Source organism: Amphiura filiformis, chromosome 3 (assembly GCF_039555335.1).
Source record: "Amphiura filiformis chromosome 3, Afil_fr2py, whole genome shotgun sequence".
Lineage (NCBI taxonomy): Eukaryota > Metazoa > Echinodermata > Ophiuroidea > Amphilepidida > Amphiuridae > Amphiura > Amphiura filiformis.
Genome location: NC_092630.1, coordinates 14,842,427 through 14,863,222, shown reverse-complemented (window position 1 = coordinate 14,863,222; position 20,796 = coordinate 14,842,427). Strand labels below are relative to the sequence as shown.

Sequence of the window (20,796 nt, the reverse complement as noted above, 5' to 3'; positions counted from 1 at the left end):
AATTTCCGCCCAATATCGAGAGCCCAATATATATCCCCCACCTCTTTGCGCCATACATAAATTCGCCTATCGCCATTTCCGAATGTTCAAAAAGGTAATCACGCTTCCTCAGCATGTGCAATAAATTAGCATTAAAATTAATCTTATTCTATAGGGATTCTAGAAACACCTAGCACGTGGCGCCAATGGTGCGGGTCTATCAAGCTCATGAATTATGCATTAGAATGTTTTTAAACTCATATATTCTATAATTGGAGACCGAATTAAAAAGACTAGCTTGCGTATGCCGTCCTGTCAACCAGACCAAAAATACCATACTGCGCAGGTCAGCAACCAATCACGGCGCGCCTTTGTCCTGACGTCAGACGCAAACTAGTATTTTTTTAATTCGGTATTTAATTATGGATTGTTGCCTCATCACATCAGCAATATCGTAAAAATGAAGTCGGACAACCGTTATGCTGTGTGTGGCAATGGGAATACACATTAAACAAGGTTTAATTTCATGATTACATGAAACCTTATTATCAATGGAAAAACTTTGGCTGGAGAAGTTGAAGCTGACGTTCATGGCGACACTTTGGATGTGATAATTTGACATCATGGATTGTTTTGTGCAAAATTGGAGGTATTTTTGCGGCGAGTCAGCAGACCGACTGACATGCAGGCTAGCATGCTAGGCTCGACTAGGCCGCATCATCGTGTCTACATCATAATAATAGTTCATACCCGCTGGACAGCAGGAAGAATGTTTATAACTTACATTTCAATACAATCATGTTACTTTTATCTTGAACTTGGAAGAAACTGATTTCAATAACAATTTCAATATTGCAAACTCATGACCATCAGTGACCATACATTACACTAAACAGTGAGATCCGTGCCAGTTTATGACTAGAAAGTAGAATGGATTATTTATTTATGTTCATCTTGATATCAACATTTAAATGGTAAGTTCATGAGTTTGACCTCAATTAAAATACAAAACAGAACCCGTGTCAAATCTACATTGTATGTCGCACAATTATGTGTAGTGCATGACTGAGTGCATGATGCTATCATAGGCCTTCAAAACGTTTTGAAGGCCTATGATGCTAGCATATGACTAGTCTAGGGCTAGGCCCGGGGCTAGCATACCATGTCTCATGTTAACATACCATCAGTGACCATACATGACACTAAACAGTGAGATCCGTGCCGGTTTATGACTAGAAAGTAGAATGGATTATTTATTTCTGTTCATCATAAATTGTTTAATTTTAACCTACAAAATCTTAAATCATCTTGCACCTCCTTATTTGAGTCATATTTTCAGTCATGTAAACAATAGGCCTAGCTATCATTTTCGTCAAAGCCAAATTAATGTAACTATTCCCCTGCCAAGAACAGAGTACAAAAAGCGCAGTCTGTCATATAGAGGTGCTGTAAGCTGGAATGAACTAGAAATAATATCCAAAAATCTCCAACATTGTATACTTTCAAAAATAATCTTAAAAAATCATAAAGCCATGCCTGTAAGCATGGTAGGCCTAAGTATGTAACCATAAGTATCATTTTGGCTTTTGACAATTAATAATTTTGAGTTTGTAATACATTTTGTATGTGTATTAAAGGGGCATTTCGTGATCCACGGCCTCATCCCCCCACGTTTCCCAAAAAAGTTGAGATTTTTACACCACTGGATACCTCTGGCTACTTAAAGTCATAATGTACGATCTTTTTCAGAATTTACCTTTATTTTTTCAAAACCGATTTTTTGGCATATTTGTAATACTTACACATGTTCTAACTTAAATCTATGAGCAAACTGTCAAATTCGCCCTATTTGTAGTAAAACGGGACGATTTTCTGTTGGTCCGACATAAGGCGCGTGAAAGTCGATTCCGAGTTTATCGTCCCCCGCCCGCGTCACTTTTTGGTAACCAAAACACCCGCGTCAAATTTTCAAAAATGCCAAAATAATTCATTATTTTTAAAGTATCAGTGTTTTCACCAGTTTTAGCAATTTGAAACATATATTTTTGTTTGTAAAACATACATTCATAACTTGGAAGCAAAACCATGCCCTCTTCTAACTTTTCTAGTCCCTACCCATTCTGATGCACCAGAACGAAATTACAACGCATTGTCTATGGAGCAGTGTAATACACATAATCATGCATAACTCGCAAACGCAAAATCGGAATCAACTGAAATTTTGGAAATAAGCTTTTTTCGTGGATATCTACTGAAACATGTCATAAAAAGAGGATGCTAGGATCACGAAATCCTCCTTTAAGTCTAGATAATATAAGCTTTTGTAATTGTTTGTTATTTTGTACATGTATGTTTGTTTATGCACGGCCCCAAGGAAGAACAACTTTTGTTGAATACCCAATAGCGGTACCTTAAAGCTAGCATTATAACTTTATAAGTATCTCCTTAACTAATAACAAAAGGTGTCCACTGGTATCTTGGAGGCATTGTCTTTTTTAAAGACATTTCTTGTTCGACATTATTCGCAATTGTTAGAAAAGGTTGCCAGAAAATGTCGGGTTATATAATTATAAAGGGTATAAAGGATATAAAACGTTTCCCAAACAATCAAAAATCATTTTTTGAAACCTTGCTAAAAATTCTAACATAATTAATGTTATGTAGTAGGCCTAAGTGTTGACGAAATATTTGGCAAACATGTTTGCATTTTTTTTTACAATAATCATGTTGACAACATTTAAAAAAATGTCTAGGACTGTTTTTAAACAAAACTTTAAAAAAATGTTTTATGACCTATAGGATAATGTTATTAAAATGTTTTAACCAAAACCCAAAATATAACCCGTTTAAAACGTTTTAAAAACCTTTTGTGTTTGCTTAGGCACCTTTGTTCCATAACCATTAAGGTATAGGACATTTTTTGTTTTTGCTATAGCCCCCGAATGAAATGTATTTTAATTATGTTTGTACTCACTAAGGTAGCATAATTGTGTGTGAATTTTACATCCTAACTAAGTGCTATTCTTTTTTATGGCCATTTTAGTGTCTAAAATGGCCCCATGGCCCAAAATGAGGGGTTTTTCAATATTGCCATATCCATTTCTAATCATCACCCCCCATAGACTTTACATGTGAAATAAAAAGGCCCATAAAAAATACTTTTCAATCGGGGGCTACGTGGAATTTTTTTATTGTATTGCTTGTACAATGACATATTCACAATAAAATGTCCATATGAAACAAAGGTGTAGGGTGCTGTATACGTTACAAAAAGCTGCACCTATGTGCAAATTGCCCCCCCCCTCGGCTTGCCAAAAATTGACATCAATCCTCCCATAATTATTGTACAGCCCCCTTTTTTTTTATCATATAGTGAATAAAATATTTACATTTTCCCACTCGGGGTGACACTCTTCACAAGGCCCTGGTCCCTAGGTATTTTGCCTAGTTATATCAGGAAAGTTCTAGTTGCGGGCCTTTTCTTGTATGATTATTATGAAGAGCTCTGTTGCAAAAGACTTAACATCCACCTCTGATATAAAATTGGATCGTTTGAGCCCATATTTATTGGTCGAGCTATGAGTTTTAAACTCATAGCGAGACCAATAAATATTGGGCGTATAAAGCATCCAATTGTATTAGGCCTATTATGTTTTGGATCCAATATTTTCACACACTTGGATTCATCAAAAAATATAATGGGTGAAATTCAGTTATTGGCATGACATTATAATGTGGGTAAAACAGGCCTAGGCGTAGATCCAGGGGGGGGGGAATAAATCCCCCAATATTTTGATAGGGGAGATGGCCCATTCAATCACCCCCCCCCATGTTGTCGCATGTTTGTGAGTTTCTAACCAAATTAACCTCATGTTTGGATATTTCGCGCGCTTTTGTTAAACCTTTGCACCAATATCATTGCCAAAAACTTTTTACGCCCTTCGTGCGCTTTTTACCATGAATTATTCTGTTGCCAAAACTGCATTTCACTATAGCCTACTTCAAGAACACCCCCATCCAATAACAAACAAGAAATCTATACGCCACTGGGGTAAAAATACATATTTTGGTTGACCTTCGTACCACCTTCCCTTCCCGCTTCCCTTCCGGAGATATCGTATTTCTTAAGGAATTTCCGGAAATCTGAACTTAAAATGAATATAAAATTTTAGGAAAATAATTTTGGATGTAAGCTAGGCTATAATAGTAGTTAACTATTAAAACCATAAGGAACTGTTTTTGGGTCACTGTGTTTGAAAAGAAATCATTTTAATTAACAAAAGTTGTAGCTTCGGAAACTCAAAAAGTGGCATTTTGCCGAATTTAATTAAAAATTCATAATTAAAAAAGTAAATGAGATATTTTAATTTAACTTTTTGATCTTGAAAGCATACGGTAAATAGTCAAGTTACATAAAGTAGTTCAATGGGCTCAAATTTGATTGCAAAGGTGGTTATCATGAGTAGTAAAGGGGTAAATTTTATTTTGCTGCAAAAGGCCTAATACATCCACAAAAAAGCGCGATAGGCCCTGTAAAAGAAAATAATGAAATAGATAGGAAAGCTGAAAATTGTACCAAACCTATCTTTGACTTTTAGTTTCTACAATATCCAAAACCCGGAAATGAATCAAATCAAAAAAGCTGTTTTCTCAAAAAGTGGATGTAGGCCTATAAAAGGCCTTTTTCAACTGTCGGAGCTCTTCAGAAATATCGGACAAATCCGGCTCGGGATCACACAAAAGTTAGTTCCAAAAACTTTATACATTTAAATTTCGGGTCAAGTTAAATTTATGGTGTCACCGTTTGACGATATCATCGATATCAGTCTGATCGATATTGTCTATGGCCTCATGGGATAGGGGAAATCCCCACTATTATCATACATCACTACACATTGTACAAAGTTTGTTGGCCAGCTTCGTGCAAAGCACAACCTTTGAACTGTGCCCTATGGGGTTGATGGAGTTCATAGGTCTCATGGTCCACACACATGCGCATATTCTCACGCAATTTTCCGATAGCAAAGGATGTGAATTTGGTGGACATTCATGCAATGTCTAACTCAGAAATTGAAGTTTAGTTGTCATTTTAACTCAGGTAGGTAATCTAATATGATATAAATTACTCTAGTATTAATTTCAGTGCCGTGAATTGTTGAAATTGATGTTGTTTTTAACGGGTTTTTTTTAAAATGCAACCAGCCAGCAAATGATCATGAGCAAGTATATTGCTGCCAGGTTTCGTATACCGGTAATGGTTTTTAACATGCATGGTGCCCTCCATATATGACATGTATGATATGGCTTGCATTGTTGGTATCTGCTGCATACATGCTGTACAGATACAGCCCATACCATGATACAATACGCGTGCATTTATGTTATGTTTCATCTAGAATACTTTGTTTATATAGAAACTTCACAATCATGACAATATATTAAAGTTGTTTTCTTTAAACTTCCGTGGCCGTGCCTGTGCGTATCGCGTACACGAGCGTAAACACAAAAGCAACAAACAATCACGCTGATTGGCTGATCAATGCACTTCACAACAAGCCGGCTGACCCATTGGTCTTCGGCGCTGCGCCGTGGCGCTGTAGTAGGCGACCTTGTCACTTCTACGCGATCGCAATTCACCAGCGCGTACCTGGACCACGGAAGTTTAAAGAAAACAACTTTAGTCATGTTAAATTTAAAGGAGGATTTCGTGATCCTAGCATGACATTTTTCAGTAGATTACCGTATATCCACGAAAAAAGCTTATAATTTCCAAAATTTCAGTTGATTCCGATTTTGCGTTTGCGAGTTATGCATGATTATGTGTAAATTGTGTATTAATACACTGCTCCATCATTTTGTCCATAGACAATGTGTTGTAATTTCGTTCTGGTGCACCAGAACGAAATTCAAATTTGCGATATTTTTGCTAAACGAATTAATCTGCAAGAAATATTTGGTACATAAACATTATGTAGCCAGAGGTCACCAGTGGTGTAAAAATCTCAACTTTTTTTGGGAAAAGTGGGGGGATGAGGCTGTGGATCACGAAATGCGGAAATGCCCCTTTAAATAGATATAGTCATCATAATAGTTAGGCCTACATGTGGGCTCTTTCTTGGATTTTAATTTTCAAGGGCAAAGTGCCAAGGCTGGCTCCAATAAGATATATAGGGATGTGCAATTATAATTTAATAGCATGATTAGGGGCTGTGCAATAATTTATGAGCCCTGGGCATATGCTGGGGGCTAGGGGGCGGGGCATGGGCCCGGGGGAACTGGGTAGTTCGCAACGCAAACTTAGAAAAACGGGCAAACAGACACATCATTTATCGGTATGACATTTTCGTTATTGGTGACGCCCTATCTAAGTTTGCACTGAAGTGCCATCTCAGTTTTGGTGCGCTGACTTGGATCATGTGCTAATGAATTTTTATTTATTCTGGATAAAATAATGGAGTATTTATTACAATTTCAAGCATAGAAGTTTAGGTAAGAAGTACAAGAAGCTGTGTAATTAATATTATGACAAACATGCAACTATTTAAGCTACAGGAGCCTTGTATTTTTTAGTGCAAACTCTAATTGAAACCATGCAATTGCGTTGCACTAGCTTTTTGTATACGGTACACTTCGTCCCATACCGTTGTGCAGAGCTACTACGGTATGGGTTCCTCGTACTAGGCACCGGGTGCATTTCCTGCTGTTTCCAAATAAGGCTAAGCCTTTTTAGAGCTTTTCATTTAAAAAGCCGACCCATGCCATGAATGTGCCAAAAATTCCTTTCGGTTTGCCAAAAATTTCTTGCCCCCCCCCCCCCTGCAAAGTTTACCCTCCCTGCAGGGCCATAGATTTTAAATATTTAAAATCTGTGGCAGGGCTCATAATTATTGCACAGCCCCTTTAATATGAGCCCAAGCATGCTGAGGGAGGGTAAATTGGGGCAGGTGGGGCTGGGGGAAAAGATTTTTGGACAGTCGGGGGGGGGGGGGGCAAGCATTTTTGGGTGGCCGACAGGTGAGGGGGAACTTGGGAATTTAGCAATTTTTGGCATAAAGTTAAGGGGCACTTTTAAAATAACATACTCTAAAAAGTTAAAGAATGTTCTTCCATGCTTCGAGCACGGGCTTGCCTTTGTGCTGTACTCTGATATAGGGCTATGATCAGGGTCTTAGCTGTCTGGCCGTCATTTTAGACGGCCAGTTTGCTCCTGGGACAGGCAAAATTAATGCCTTTGACAGATGCTATAAATTGTACGGCCTATGTTTTGAGAAGCTAATTGACCTTTTTAGTAGACCCAATTTGTAGAACAAATATCAGCATATATTTGAACTCTTTGAACCCCCATGGGCTATAGATGTCTGGTAAATGTTTTAAAGGTCAAATTAGGACAGGCAATTTTATTCAAATGACGGGCAACTCTCAATTTCTAGCTAAGACCCTGGCTATATGCTACGTTTGGTGCTCGCTTTGCTCACTATATATTCAAGAGGCGTTGCGGTTTGTGAACGGAGCTAGTTCTATTCTTGACGGTCCAAAGTTATATTTATATACTGACCTGACAGTTAAATTCTGCCTTTGATAGTTTTCAGCATAGTTCTTCAGCGGTCTGCCAATTTGGTGCAGTTTATGGCGTATGGAAAGTGCGGTTCTGATTGGTTAATTGAATAATGTCATCATCACATCGGCACCTCATTCGCTGGTCAAGCTATGTAGCATCATTGTGTGACTAGTTCTTTTTGTACGCGATAATCTGATAGAGCTGAAGTAATTTGCTGAATAGTCTAGTCGAAGGCCATCATCAGAGTGATGTCTTGATCCTTCCTTCTGGTTGATTGGTAATCAACAGAGTGCACTAATGCCTGAAGTGGATCACATGCATTTTCATTATGATCCACTTCTGGGTGCTAGTGCGCCCTCTGTTGGTAACCAATCAACCAGTTTTTAGGAAGGATATCAAGTACCAACGCTCCGAAGATGGCTGAAACTGTCAGGTCAGCTAGTAAATATATTTGGTTTTGACAAGAAGAACATTCAATTGTATATCAATCATACAAACCTGATGAATTTCAATTTCTTCAATAATATGCTCTAAAAAGGCTTAGGAAAACAGTACAGAAATGATTTTAATGATATATGAAATGATATGAAATGATGTGAAATGATATGAAATGATATGAAATGATATTTAAAAATATATGCAAATTTTCTGCTTGCTACGTTCACATCATCTAGACCATTTAAGGCTTGCAAATTGGGAACCAAAATATTTAGCATATGCAAAGGGGGGCGGGCAAAGTTGTTTGGCAGGCCTTATAGGTGGGTCAAGCAATTTTTGGCAGGCCAGAGGGTGGGCAAGCAATTTTTGGCATGCCATTTGCAAATCCTCCCCCAGTGTTCATAGTTATTGCACAGCCCCTTAGGAACTGCAAGAGGTTTCGGTATGAGTATAATATAGAAGTTGTTTGTTTTGGGTGGGATTCGAACTGAGACGAGGTATATTTAGTCATCAAAATGCAGGGAAGAATCGCAGTTCATTTTTTACATGCTTTTGAATAGGGATTTAGGGTTAGGGTTTGTAGGGTTAGGGTTTGTAGAGTTAGGGTAAAAGTTAGGGTTAGGGTTTAAATAACAAGAAACAAGCTGGAATCTTTCCCAGAACTATAAAAGACTGGAACTCATTACCTGAAGCACTTGTCGCAATAACAGACCCCAACCAATTTAAAAACGCAGTTGAACAATACCAAAGCAAAGCAACCAACCAGAACAACAAAATCTCCATCTGCATGCGCAACAACCTGACCGCTTGATTCGGCAAAGGGATGTTGGCCAGTATTTAACAAGAAGAAGAAGAACAAGTCGAAATTTTCCCTGCTAAATGGTTATAGTTTCCGAGACCCCTCACATGCCATACACTAGGTCGCCCACCAGTAGCTATTGGTGTTTTCGCTGGCCCGGCCTCCGAATCTGTCAGTATATGACTTCATGTCTGATGCATGCATGCGCATTGGCTTTCAGCTGTAGTATTTTGTAGTAATAAGTACGCGGTGTAGATAGGGCTTAATAACCACAGAGTGAAGGTGCATGGGCCCTGTGGAGTGGACCTGCCGGGTAGCATAACAGCAGAGAAGAGAAGGTTTCTTCTCATCTTCTCTGATAACAGCAAACCCACAGTGATTTTTACTGGCTTTTGACTTGTCTTTTCCCTGTGAAGGGGAAAATAATTATATAGTCGAACGTATCTAATTCATACTTTACTTCTTTTACAGGCTTGTGGGTATGTATTAGGGACCAGGCTAAATGGATTCATCATCAGGTGTAGAAAGGAATGACATAGTTCCTGAACTGATGGGTACAACTACCAGCATGGAAGATGAAGGCATCAAAGTGTCAGCAGATGAAAGTAGTTTGGCTTCTGGAAAGGAATCCGACACAGATGACATTGGAGAAGCTGAACGGAACCAAGATAATAAGGTGGACGTAGTAGAAGAGAAGAAGGAACAAAAGGAGGTGGGAGAAAGTGGGGAATTGAAAGGAGTTGTTGAAGAGAATCACTTAATGCAGTCACTCTCCAACAATGCAGTCACTGACCAGGACCAAGGTAATGGGGAAGTAGAAGAGGAAAAGAAACAAAAAGAGTCTAGGGAAAATGGAATAGTGGAAGGTGCTGTTGGAGAAAATCAGCATCAAAATGATGAAGTGGAGATGCCTCAAATGCAGTCATCCTCCAGAAATGCAGTCACTGACCAGGGCCAAGGTAACAAGAAAGTAGAGGAAGAAAAGGAACAGAAGGAGTTACTAGTAAGAGAAGATGGAAAGTTGGACGTTGGTATTAAAGAGAATCAACACCAAAATGAGGAAGAGGAAGTACCAGAAATGCAGTCATCCTCCAGTTTAGATTCTACCAGTGAGGAACGAGATGATACAGACCTGAATAAAGATGAAAAGAATCTAGATGCTGTTACAGGATCAGATGCCAAGGAATCATCTTCTGATGAACCACAACATTCTACTTCTGATACAGAACATATTGAGGATGAGAACATTAGTGTGATGCATGGAGCACAGTCTAAGTTAGAAGAGGATATTGAGAACAATGCCGATGATGAAGATGAGAAGAAGTCAAACCATGTGGAAGAGGTAGCAAGTGATAGCAAGGATATTGGGTCAGTTGTGATGGCTAACCAAGGTGTTGCAGAAACCAGTGGTGGGGAACTTGGCACTAACATTGAAGCTAGTGCATTAGAAGAAGAGCATGATGATACTACTGATGAGGAAGAGAATGAAAGTGTGCCTAATGAAGAACATGAAATCACAGAAGTGTATCAGTCGCATCAGTTACTCACCACAGAAGATACCGCTTATGGTCAAGTTGGTGTAGAGGAACAGGGAGATGAAAGCCTTGAATCTGGTACAGCTATGAACCAATCTCCTTTGAGCAGTGGCCAATCATCTGCAAACAGTACATCCGATTCGGCATCCACAGTTGAAGAAGACATGCCTACAAAGTTTTCAAAACAGATTGCAGTGATGAAGATTAAAAATATCTTACTAGAAAGAGGTGAAAGATCACTTCAAGTGCTTAATTCAATCTTGGGCGAGAAGTTAACAAAAGAAGATCGAGGTGCTGTCGGTTGGAAAGCTGATGAAGTCCTTCAAACCTTGACTCAGTTTAAAGATGTGTTTTCATTTGAGTCTCGTCCGGATATTGGTGGCACTTTGCATGACCAACAGTACATCTCTGTAGACCAGAGCAGTGAGGAAACATCTTTAGCATTTGCCAGAACTATATTGAGAATTCCGAAAATACTGAAGAAAAAGGGGAACCTTACCGTAGCACAGCTTAGTACATTTCTTAATGAAGCAAGTACTGTTGAAGAAAGACTTACAGTTGGTAGAGGTCCTCCACTGCTGAAGGAAACTCTACTTTCTTTACCAGCCATATTTCAAGTGTCAAATGAAGAAGTGTCTGTCATCAAACAAATAAAGCTTGCTAATATAGAAAATCAAGCCAGTGAAAGTCCCAGCACAAGTGAATCCCTGAATGATGATTCAAGTACCCATGTATCTAGCACAAGTGAGTCTATGAATGATGACTCAAGCAGCCAAGTATCTGCCACAGGTGCTTGTGCTTCAGCAGGAGGTGATGAAGTCAAAGAGATAGACATATCAAAGCAATTTGCTCTACAGCTTGGAGTTTTGAAAATAAAGCGAATCTTGGAAGAAAAGGGTAATGTTGCAATCCCTATGAAGATATTGTCTGCCGTGTTTGGAGGTAGAGGGACAAAGGAAGAACGAGAGGCAGTTGGGAAAAGGGCAATTGAAATGTTGGACACAATTACGAAGTTTGATGATGTATTTCTATGGCAGACAATACCTGGAAAAGGAGAGGAATGGATTGATGCGGAATTCATCAGTCTCAAGAATGGCAAGGATAAGCCTACTTCACTAGTGTTTGTAAACACTGTCTTCAAACTTTCAAGTATTTTAAAGAAAGGGAGCTTGACAATTAATCAGTTGAGCACTGCTCTAAATCAGACCAGCACAGTTGATGAAAGAAATGCAGTAGGTAGAAGTCCAAGCACTTTAAAGGAGACACTACTTGCTTTACCTGAAGTATTTTGTGTGATGGGCAACACAGTGTCTGTTATTAAATCGGCAAAAGATGAGGATGCACAGACGTTGAAGCCAAAAGTTGAAGCAGCAGCACCAAATATTTCGAAAGAGTTTGATGCTACCTTTGTTTACAAACAACTGGGTGTACTGAGAATCAAGGAAATCTTGCAAGGGAAAGGTAGGGCTTCTTTGCAAAAGTTGTGCAGTGATTTTGGGAAGGAAGCTGGTGATGATGAAAGGGAGGCAGTGGGATGGAGAGCTATGGTTGTGTTGGAAACTTTGAGAGAATATCCGGATATCTTTGAAGTTGTGTCACCCAAAGTAATCATCTCTGTGCAATCAGTGACTGAGCAGACGACGGTGTGCTTGAAACGAGGTGTTAAGGATAAACCATCGGTGCCATTTTCAAGAGGCATGTTCAAGTTAATATGGTTCTTGAAGCAGAAAGGAACTCTGTCTGTACCCCACCTCTGCAGTCTGTTTGGTCAGAATAGCACACTTGTTGAACGTGAGGTTGTCGGAAAGAATCCTGGTGCCTTGAAAGCAATTCTGAAGGCCTTGCCCAAGATGTTTAAAGTTTCAGCTGACAATGTTAGTGTTGTAGAAAGGGCTCACATCCATGCAATTGAACAGTTTGTAATCTGTGTAGAGATGCCAACAACTGATCTGAAGAAAATACCAGAGAAGTTGCAGAGGAATGTGGTTGCAACAGTATCTGAATGTCTTCAGTCCAGAGGTGGAAGCTGTGATGTTACCAAATTGACAGAGAAGATCAACAACTCTGGTTCCCAACAGGCTAGGGAAATGTTTGGGAATAGTGGCAGTGCTCTGCTGAAAGTTCTTAAATCTATGCCAAACCTGTTTAGCTGCCAAGGAAGTAAAGTCTTCTTGAAAAATATGAAGTCATCTTCTTCACCAACAGTTACACAGACATTAGGAGCAAGTAATGTCAATATGACTCAAATCCCTAACCCAATTCCTGTACAGGGTCTGCTACCAACATCTCAGGCTAAAGTCATTCCATCAATTGAGATCGTATTTGATACCAAGAACACTGGCGATAGAGGTTGGTGGGGAGATATTAGCGTAAGTCAAGCTGCTGCAACCACTGTCCAAAGTCAAGTTACAAGTAGCTCTGTGATGGCAACACCACCACCATTGATGTCAATGAATCCGCACTCAACAAATGACCAGGTTAGACAGTTTTACATGGAGAGGGCTGCTCACAAAACTGGACCAAGTTTGGCAGCAGCTGGAGCACCTCAACAACTGCCATCTGCAGTACCTAACAGTAAGAAAACAACTAAAACTGCACAAGCTATGATCTCAGGTCTCAAGAAAATTACTGCTTGCTTAGAACAGTGCAAGATTGCTACCATTATTCAAATAGGTGGCATCTTAGGAAGCAAGGGTACTGCAGCTGAAAGGAATGCTGTTGGGAAGAACCCTAGTCTGCTCTATGACACCATGTCTTCTCTACCAGACAAGTTTGTCATATCTGGTCCATTTATAGGTGTCCAACGTCATTGTGCTCTTGTCACTGGAATATCAAAGTTGGTGACTTACTTGGAATCAAAAGGCAAGTGCGAATTGAATTCTTTACTTGGACGACTAGGGCAATGTGGAAGAGCCGATGAAAGATCTGCAGTAGGAAAGGATCTCCAAACCTTCACACAGACTATATCGGACATATCAGGTGTGTTTATTATAGAAGGAACAACTGTGTATCTGAATAATGGGATGAACGGTACACCATGCACACCAACACCAATGAACAAAACTACAGCTGTCACAACCCAAAACAGTGTGCCATGGGCTCTTTCAGCAGGAACTGTATGGAATATTCCCAGCAGTGAGCCTCTTCCAGATCAAAACAGCAAAACGACAGTGCCTGTACAGCCTACAACTTCCCATCAACAAACATATGCATCTGTAACAGACCCCACACGCCCAAGTTTTTCTGTGACGGTTGTATCCATAAACAATCATGCAATGTGCCAAGAATTTGTAGATCAGTGCCTAGCCAAATATGAGTACCCAATCATCAGTCTAGCTGTGAACAAGAAGCAGAAATGGATAGCCATCGCAGGATGGGAAGATCATGTGTATTTGTTTCACATGGAGGGAGCTGCTACGACAGGTGGTTACAGCATCCTGGCTGATGTCATGGCTAGCAGTAAGATTCTTAAGGTGAGTCATTAATGTTTATAAATGTTGATTGTATACAGATAACAAATCAAAAGGGGGGACAGTTATTTTAGGTAATAGAGCACATTACAAAGACGATGGAGACCAGCATGAAGCAGCCAGATCAGTAAGACCTTTGGAAACTGCAAGATCAGCTGAAGCAGCTCCCCCGCCCCCAAAGGAAACTGTCGGGCTTATAGAGACAGAAAATGTATTCTATAAGGCTATACCTTCCAGGCAAAATGAGTTGATGAGATTCAGGTTATGGCTTGGGTTCATATAAAAAATTCTTTGATCTGCATGGGTTTGAATTAAAAAATCATAGACAATAAAGATTGTTGACTGTCATGATTAAGTGCTCATAGAAGCAAGAATTTACAAAATATCAGTCCATCAGGAATCAGATGGGCCTACCAGCTATAGGTCAAAGTAATGGTCAAATGGGTTTGCTGTATTCATGTTTCATTGTTGTATTCATCTTTTTGATACAGGTGGTTCATAACTGCCAATATTCATCATCTGTCTTGTATGAATGCTATGGAATGAAACTGGGCAATATCTTTGATACCAAGGTAAGTTTGAAACACACATAGTGGCATAGATATCTTTTTGACAATGACATATTCAAGCTAAAATGATAAAATATGGTGCAAAAGTGAAACAAGAGTGCAAAAATTGGAACTTAGCAATTAGTCATTTGATGTTAGTGATGAATCATTTATTTATTATTTCTCAATAACCATAATTAATGCTCTGAGGAAGTTCGGCAGGAGGTGCCCTACAATGTATTATGTGTTGCCTGCACCCGGCCCACTGAAAGGGAGGCCCCCAGCTATTTAACATGGGGGTTTTATTGAACATGCTGAAGAGGAGGGTGGCCACTGAACATGTGTCGTGTGTGTGGCAGGCGCAGCATGCATGTTGAGGGGGACTGTGGTCCAAGGTTGCTGGTTGTCAGTCATGCTATATAAATGGTGCAAAAAATTGTGCATGCATTAATGTTTTTTGGGCAAATTGTTAGGGATTTAACAGGATATTTCTAGTAAATGGCAGTGACCAATTTCAGATGGATAAGTCATTGTTTATTACACTAAACACATCAAAAGAAATAAGTCCCCCTCTGACTTTATGACATTGTAAGGTTTCGTTTTGTACCAATAAAACTAACTTTGAAATATGACTCCAGGGCTGAATGAGCCTAAATTGAAGGCAAAAACTGCCCTTTTCAAAAGTCACAAAGTAGGCCTATTACTTTGCTTGTCACAAAAGTTCCCCATGTGTTTGAGTGCAGTTTAAAATCCTCACCAAGTGAACATTTACTGTAATGTGTATCGATTCTTGATCATTCAGCCATGCAAATCCCCTTGATGCAGAGTTCAGCACAGTGAGTTGTAAGATGGCCAGTTCCATTCCTTGTCCCAATACGCCTTGCAGTTAACAAGCATAGGTCTACTTTGTGACTTTTGGAAAGGGCAGTTTTTGTCTTCAATTTGGGTTCATTCAGCCATGAAGTCATGGACATCTTTCATTTTCACAAAACACTTAGTAAACAATCATATAATTATTTCTAAGTAAGTTTTATTGATACAAAGTTTTACTTTACGATGTTATGACGACATTTTCAGAGGGGGACTTATTTCTTTTGATATGTTTATATAGTCACAGTGATTCAAACCATTTTTCAACTGAATAATTCATGAACAATACTTCATACAACAACACCAGTAATTTTTATGCTCAACTGCATTTTTTCATTGATTCAAAGAACATCAACCTCAAACAGTTCAGTTCTGATATAATCACCAGTCAAAAGAATTCTTCATGCGCTTAAGGGATGGGTTATGAACGCTTGGACAGTGTTTATTGTGGCACATTAGAGCACATCAGACATATCGAATTGCATTCTGAATACGCAGAATGTCCTTCGGATATCAAATAATTTAGATTTTTTGAAATTAGCAATGTAATACATATTTTATGGCAAATGATTAAAAATTGATATTTTTGATATTTAAAGGGGCATTTTGTGATCCACAGCCTCATCCCCCCACTTTCCCAAAAAAAGTTGAGATTTTTACACCACTGGATACCTCTGGCTACATAATGTTTATGTACCAAATATTTCTCAAATGTTTCTCAATAACCATAATTAATGCTCTGAGGAAGTTCGGCAGGAGGTGCCCTACAATGTATTATGTGTTGCCTGCACCCGGCCCACTGAAAGGGAGGCCCCCAGCTATTTAACATGGGGGTTTTATTGAACATGCTGAAGAGGAGGGTGGCCACTGAACATGTGTCGTGTGTGTGGCAGGCGCAGCATGCATGTTGAGGGGGACTGTGGTCCAAGGTTGCTGGTTGTCAGTCATGCTATATAAATGGTGCAAAAAATTGTGCATGCATTAATGTTTTTTGGGCAAATTGTTAGGGATTTAACAGGATATTTCTAGTAAATGGAAGTGACCAATTTCAGATGGATAAGTCATTGTTTATTACACTAAACACATCAAAAGAAATAAGTCCCCCTCTGACTTTATGACATTGTAAGGTTTCGTTTTGTAACAATAAAACTAACTTTGAAATATGACTCCAGGGCTGAATGAGCCTAAATTGAAGGCAAAACTGCCCTTTTCAAAAGTCACAAAGTAGGCCTATTACTTTGCTTGTCACAAAAGTTCCCCATGTGTTTGAGTGCAGTTTAAAATCCTCACCAAGTGAACATTTACTGTAATGTGTATCGATTCTTGATCATTCAGCCATGCAAATCCCTTGATGCAGAGTTCAGCACAGTGAGTTGTAAGATGGCCAGTTCCATTCCTTGTCCCAATACGCCTTGCAGTTAACAAGCATAGGTCTACTTTGTGACTTTTGGAAAGGGCAGTTTTTGTCTTCAATTTGGGTTCATTCAGCCATGAAGTCATGGACATCTTTCATTTTCACAAAACACTTAGTAAACAATCATATAATTATTTCTAAGTAAGTTTTATTGATACAAAGTTTTACTTTACGATGTTATGACGACATTTTCAGAGTGGGACTTATTTCTTTTGATATGTTTATATAGTCACAGTGATTCAAACCATTTTTCAACTGAATAATTCATGAACAATACTTCATACAACAACACCAGTAATTTTTATGCTCAACTGCATTTTTTTCATTGATTCAAAGAACATCAACCTCAAACAGTTCAGTTCTGATATAATCACCAGTCAAAAGAATTCTTCATGCGCTTAAGGGATGGGTTATGAACGTTTGGACAGTGTTTATTGTGGGACATTAGAGCACATCAGACATATCGAATTGCATTCTGAATACGCAGAATGTCCTTCGGATATCAAATAATTTTGATTTTTTGAAATTAGCAATGTAATACATATTTTATGGCAAATGATTAAAAATTGATATTTTTGATATTTAAAGGGGCATTTTGTGATCCACAGCCTCATACCCCCACTTTTATCACTGGAAACCTCTGGCTACATAATGTTGATGTACAAAAAATTTCTTGCAGATTAATTCGCTTAGCAAAAATATCGCCAAATTTGAATTTCGTTCTGGTGCACCAGAACAAAATTACAACACATTGTATATGTGTCAGTGTAATACACATAATCATGCATAACAGTAACACGCAAACGCAAAATCGGAATCAATTGAAATTTTGGAAATAAGCTTTTTTCGTGGATATCTACTGAAAAATGTAATAAAAAGAGGATGCTAGGATCACGAAATCCTCCTTTAACAGTACTCGAAGTAAACTTAATAAATCTGATGATTTATAAAAGTGTATGTAGGTGGGATGAAAAGTCTACGATCAATTGTAAATTTTGACCTTTCATATTGAAGATATGGATTTTTTTCCCAAAACACCAACAAAAATTAGGTCTTTTGGGGAAAAAAATCCATATCTTTAATATGAAAGGTCAAAATTTTCAATTGATCGTCAGCTTTTCCTCCCAGCTACATACACTTTAAGAATATATCATTAGATTTATAAAATTTACTTCAAGGACTGTTATATATCAAAAATGTGAAAAATGTCAAATTTTAATCATTTGTCATAAAATTTGTATTTTATCGTGAATTTCAAAAAAAAAAGAAAATTATTTGATATCAGAAAGACATTCTTCGTATTCAGAATGCAATTCGATATGTCTCATGTGCTCTCATGTCCCACAAAATATACTGTCGAAACGCTCAAAACACTCATTCCAGGTCCCTTAACTCGCTCCATGCGGGTGTCGACTGCAGATGACAAATTTTATTTTAGTTTGTTAATTTAAAAATGTTTAATTTGGTAAATTTGCTGAACCGTATTTGGAATCAGCACGAAAAGTGCATTAGAATGAGTATAAACAAGCCTGGTATTGGTTCAGTGGTTCTTAAGATAGCTCTTCATAGTTTGAGAAAATATCTCAAAACTTGGACTTTTTTAATTTTGTTGAAGTCTATAGCTATATAGCATGCAGAGCATTAAGGTATTTAAAATAATTTTGGCCAAGATGGAACATACCTCTTGCATTCCACCTTGGCAAAGAATTAATTTAAACACCTGTAGTATTGGAGCACATGAAGAATTCTTACTAAATATTGTGCATGTATGCTTGCTCACACAATTGTGTTAATTTCTTTTTGATCACAACTAAGTTGCTTTCAGTATAAGTAAGATGTTAATTATAAATTGCATATTATATACTTTTGATTTGTTTATACCTGCTATTGTTTTCTTTGAAGGTTGCCTACCAGCTCTTAACTGGAGAAAGTACTATCACCTTCAATGAACTGTGCAAAGAGTATGGTGTGGTCCAGCCTGATCAGTGGAATGTCATATTGAGTGATAGGGCAGCATCTGTAGCAAATACTGATATTAAACCACGAGATCTGAAGTTGGCAACTTTTGCAAGGGTTCTTATACCTCAAATATATCAACATATGGTGATGTAAGTACCTTACGCATAATAAACACAGCACAAAAACAATGTCCACACTTATGTAGCCCGTCATAAATTTACATCTGCGTATATGTTGATTGACACAAGTCATGTGCAGCATCTGGTTAGCTCCAATTAGATACCAGCAAAACCTCTAAATTCACAAAGAAGAGTACATGTATATGAAATTTGGTGCATTTGTAAAAGTTGCAAATTAAAAAAGGAACATGCAGAGCTGTAGAGGTGAATTGCAGAGCACGACCATTGACATAGCCCAAATCATATCGATCGCATCATGCTTTAGTATTCATCAGTAAAGAATTGCAACATGCATTGTAAATTAACATTTAACAATTGAATAAATCGGGCACTTGGGATAGTCGACAGGGGCTGTTTGCAAGTAAGCAACCTTGGCCATGCTTAGAATTCCAACTGTGTGATCATTTTGATTTACAACTTTTGAATTCATAAAAATCTGAAGATGAAATTACTTCTATTTGAACCATTTTTTTGGTATCACACAAGAAGGCTGTCAAATTTAACATGGTATGGCGCTGGCAGTAGACACTGAGCATGCACCGAGTACGTATAGCAGTTAACACTTTCAGAGCAGATTATTTACATGTTTTATGCAATTATAGGTTTGATATATTGTGATATCAAATACGCATAATTGTTGATCGCTTGGTGGTTGAGTTAGGCAAAATATTTTGTTCAGAAAATCTCTTGACCTTTAATATATTTGGAGAATGCAGGCCAGCCATGTTTGTTTGTATCCAGTGCCAGAGAGGAATATAGCCCACTTAAAGATTATTTGGTTGTATGCTCAGAAATATTATTGTAGTGCATTCGGCTGTCAATGACAAAATCCAAATTGCTATTAGATCACTTAATTAGTCACCAAAATTGATGGGTATGATATGATAATCCACAAGCAAATATGACACACGTCACACGTACACCAATGTGATGAATTAGCTGTAGCGCTGTGCATAGGGCTATTTGAAGACTCCCCTGAATATATCCAACACAATGATTGTTATGGTTTGCACCCATTATTTAGATGGAATGAAATCATGACCAGGATACAAGATTAATATGCAACTGAAACACGTCACATCTGCTTCAAACATTATGACCTATGTATATTAAAGTTGATGGTCTTGACCTTCCTCAAACAAACAACCATAATAATAGCTTAGCAACTGTATGACTTGTGCTGCACTTGATAAGAATATAAAGTTCTATAAGTTTTATGACAAATTTTGTTTGATTTATTAGCTTATTTTGTTTAATTATCTTTCCCCAGGAAATTTAGTGGAGACAGTCTGCAAGAAGTAGGGAAACTCTGTGAAGCATTCTTACACCAAGAAGAAACCAGATCACAATCAGCTTCTACTGCAACAACTGCTGCCACAACAGCATCACAGCATGTGACCAATGGATTGGACAATTCTACCAGTGAAGCCTCGTCAGATTTACCTACTGTACCAACACAGAGCAGTCAAGCATCTGCTGTGCAACAGGAAGGAGACATGATGATATCTTCTGAGACAACTCACTCCAAGGTATGCAATTATCTGAAAAATCATGGTCCTTCTCCTGTTGTAAGGTTGTATCATATGGTGCACAGATCTGGGGGTACTGAAGTTGCAACCAGTCTTGACATGTTCCAAAAGTTCTTACTGAAGGTGATGTCTAAATACATTCTGCTTGAGTCTGGGCTTGTTGATTTGGTAGAGCATGTTGAGAATAGTGCTGTAGGCAAGATCAAATGCATCCTACAAGATAAGGGACAGGTCAAGTTTGATCAGTTGTTTTGGTATTTCAGGATAGTTGCAAATGCTGATGAGATCAAAGTTGCGGCAAGCTCAAAGAAGGCATTTAAGAAGATGCTGATGTTGTTGGACTCGGTGGTTGTGTGTGAAGATGGTGTTGGTTTGTGTTCTGATATGGAAAGTGATTCACAGGATGCACGAGCACAGATGGTCATAGAAGGAAAGGTCAATTTTGAAGAGGAATTGAAGTATGAGTTTGTACCATGTGACGATACATCAGAAGGAATACCCTGCATTTCAGTGCCTGC

General features: G+C 38.4%; 1 protein-coding gene across 1 annotated transcript in view; it reads left to right on the top strand.

Moving 5' to 3' along the window:
• The first annotated feature begins 4,876 nt into the window (after window positions 1-4,876).
• LOC140148093 (uncharacterized) overlaps window positions 4,877-20,796 on the top strand; it is a 31,704-nt gene continuing 15,784 nt past the window's right edge. The window contains exons 1-5 of the mRNA XM_072169948.1: window positions 4,877-5,077; window positions 9,246-13,782; window positions 14,271-14,351; window positions 18,514-18,719; window positions 20,020-20,278. Coding sequence (XP_072026049.1) covers window positions 9,277-13,782; window positions 14,271-14,351; window positions 18,514-18,719; window positions 20,020-20,278 — 5,052 coding nt within the window. The 5' untranslated portion in view covers window positions 4,877-5,077; window positions 9,246-9,276. The remainder of the gene's footprint in view (window positions 5,078-9,245; window positions 13,783-14,270; window positions 14,352-18,513; window positions 18,720-20,019; window positions 20,279-20,796) is intronic.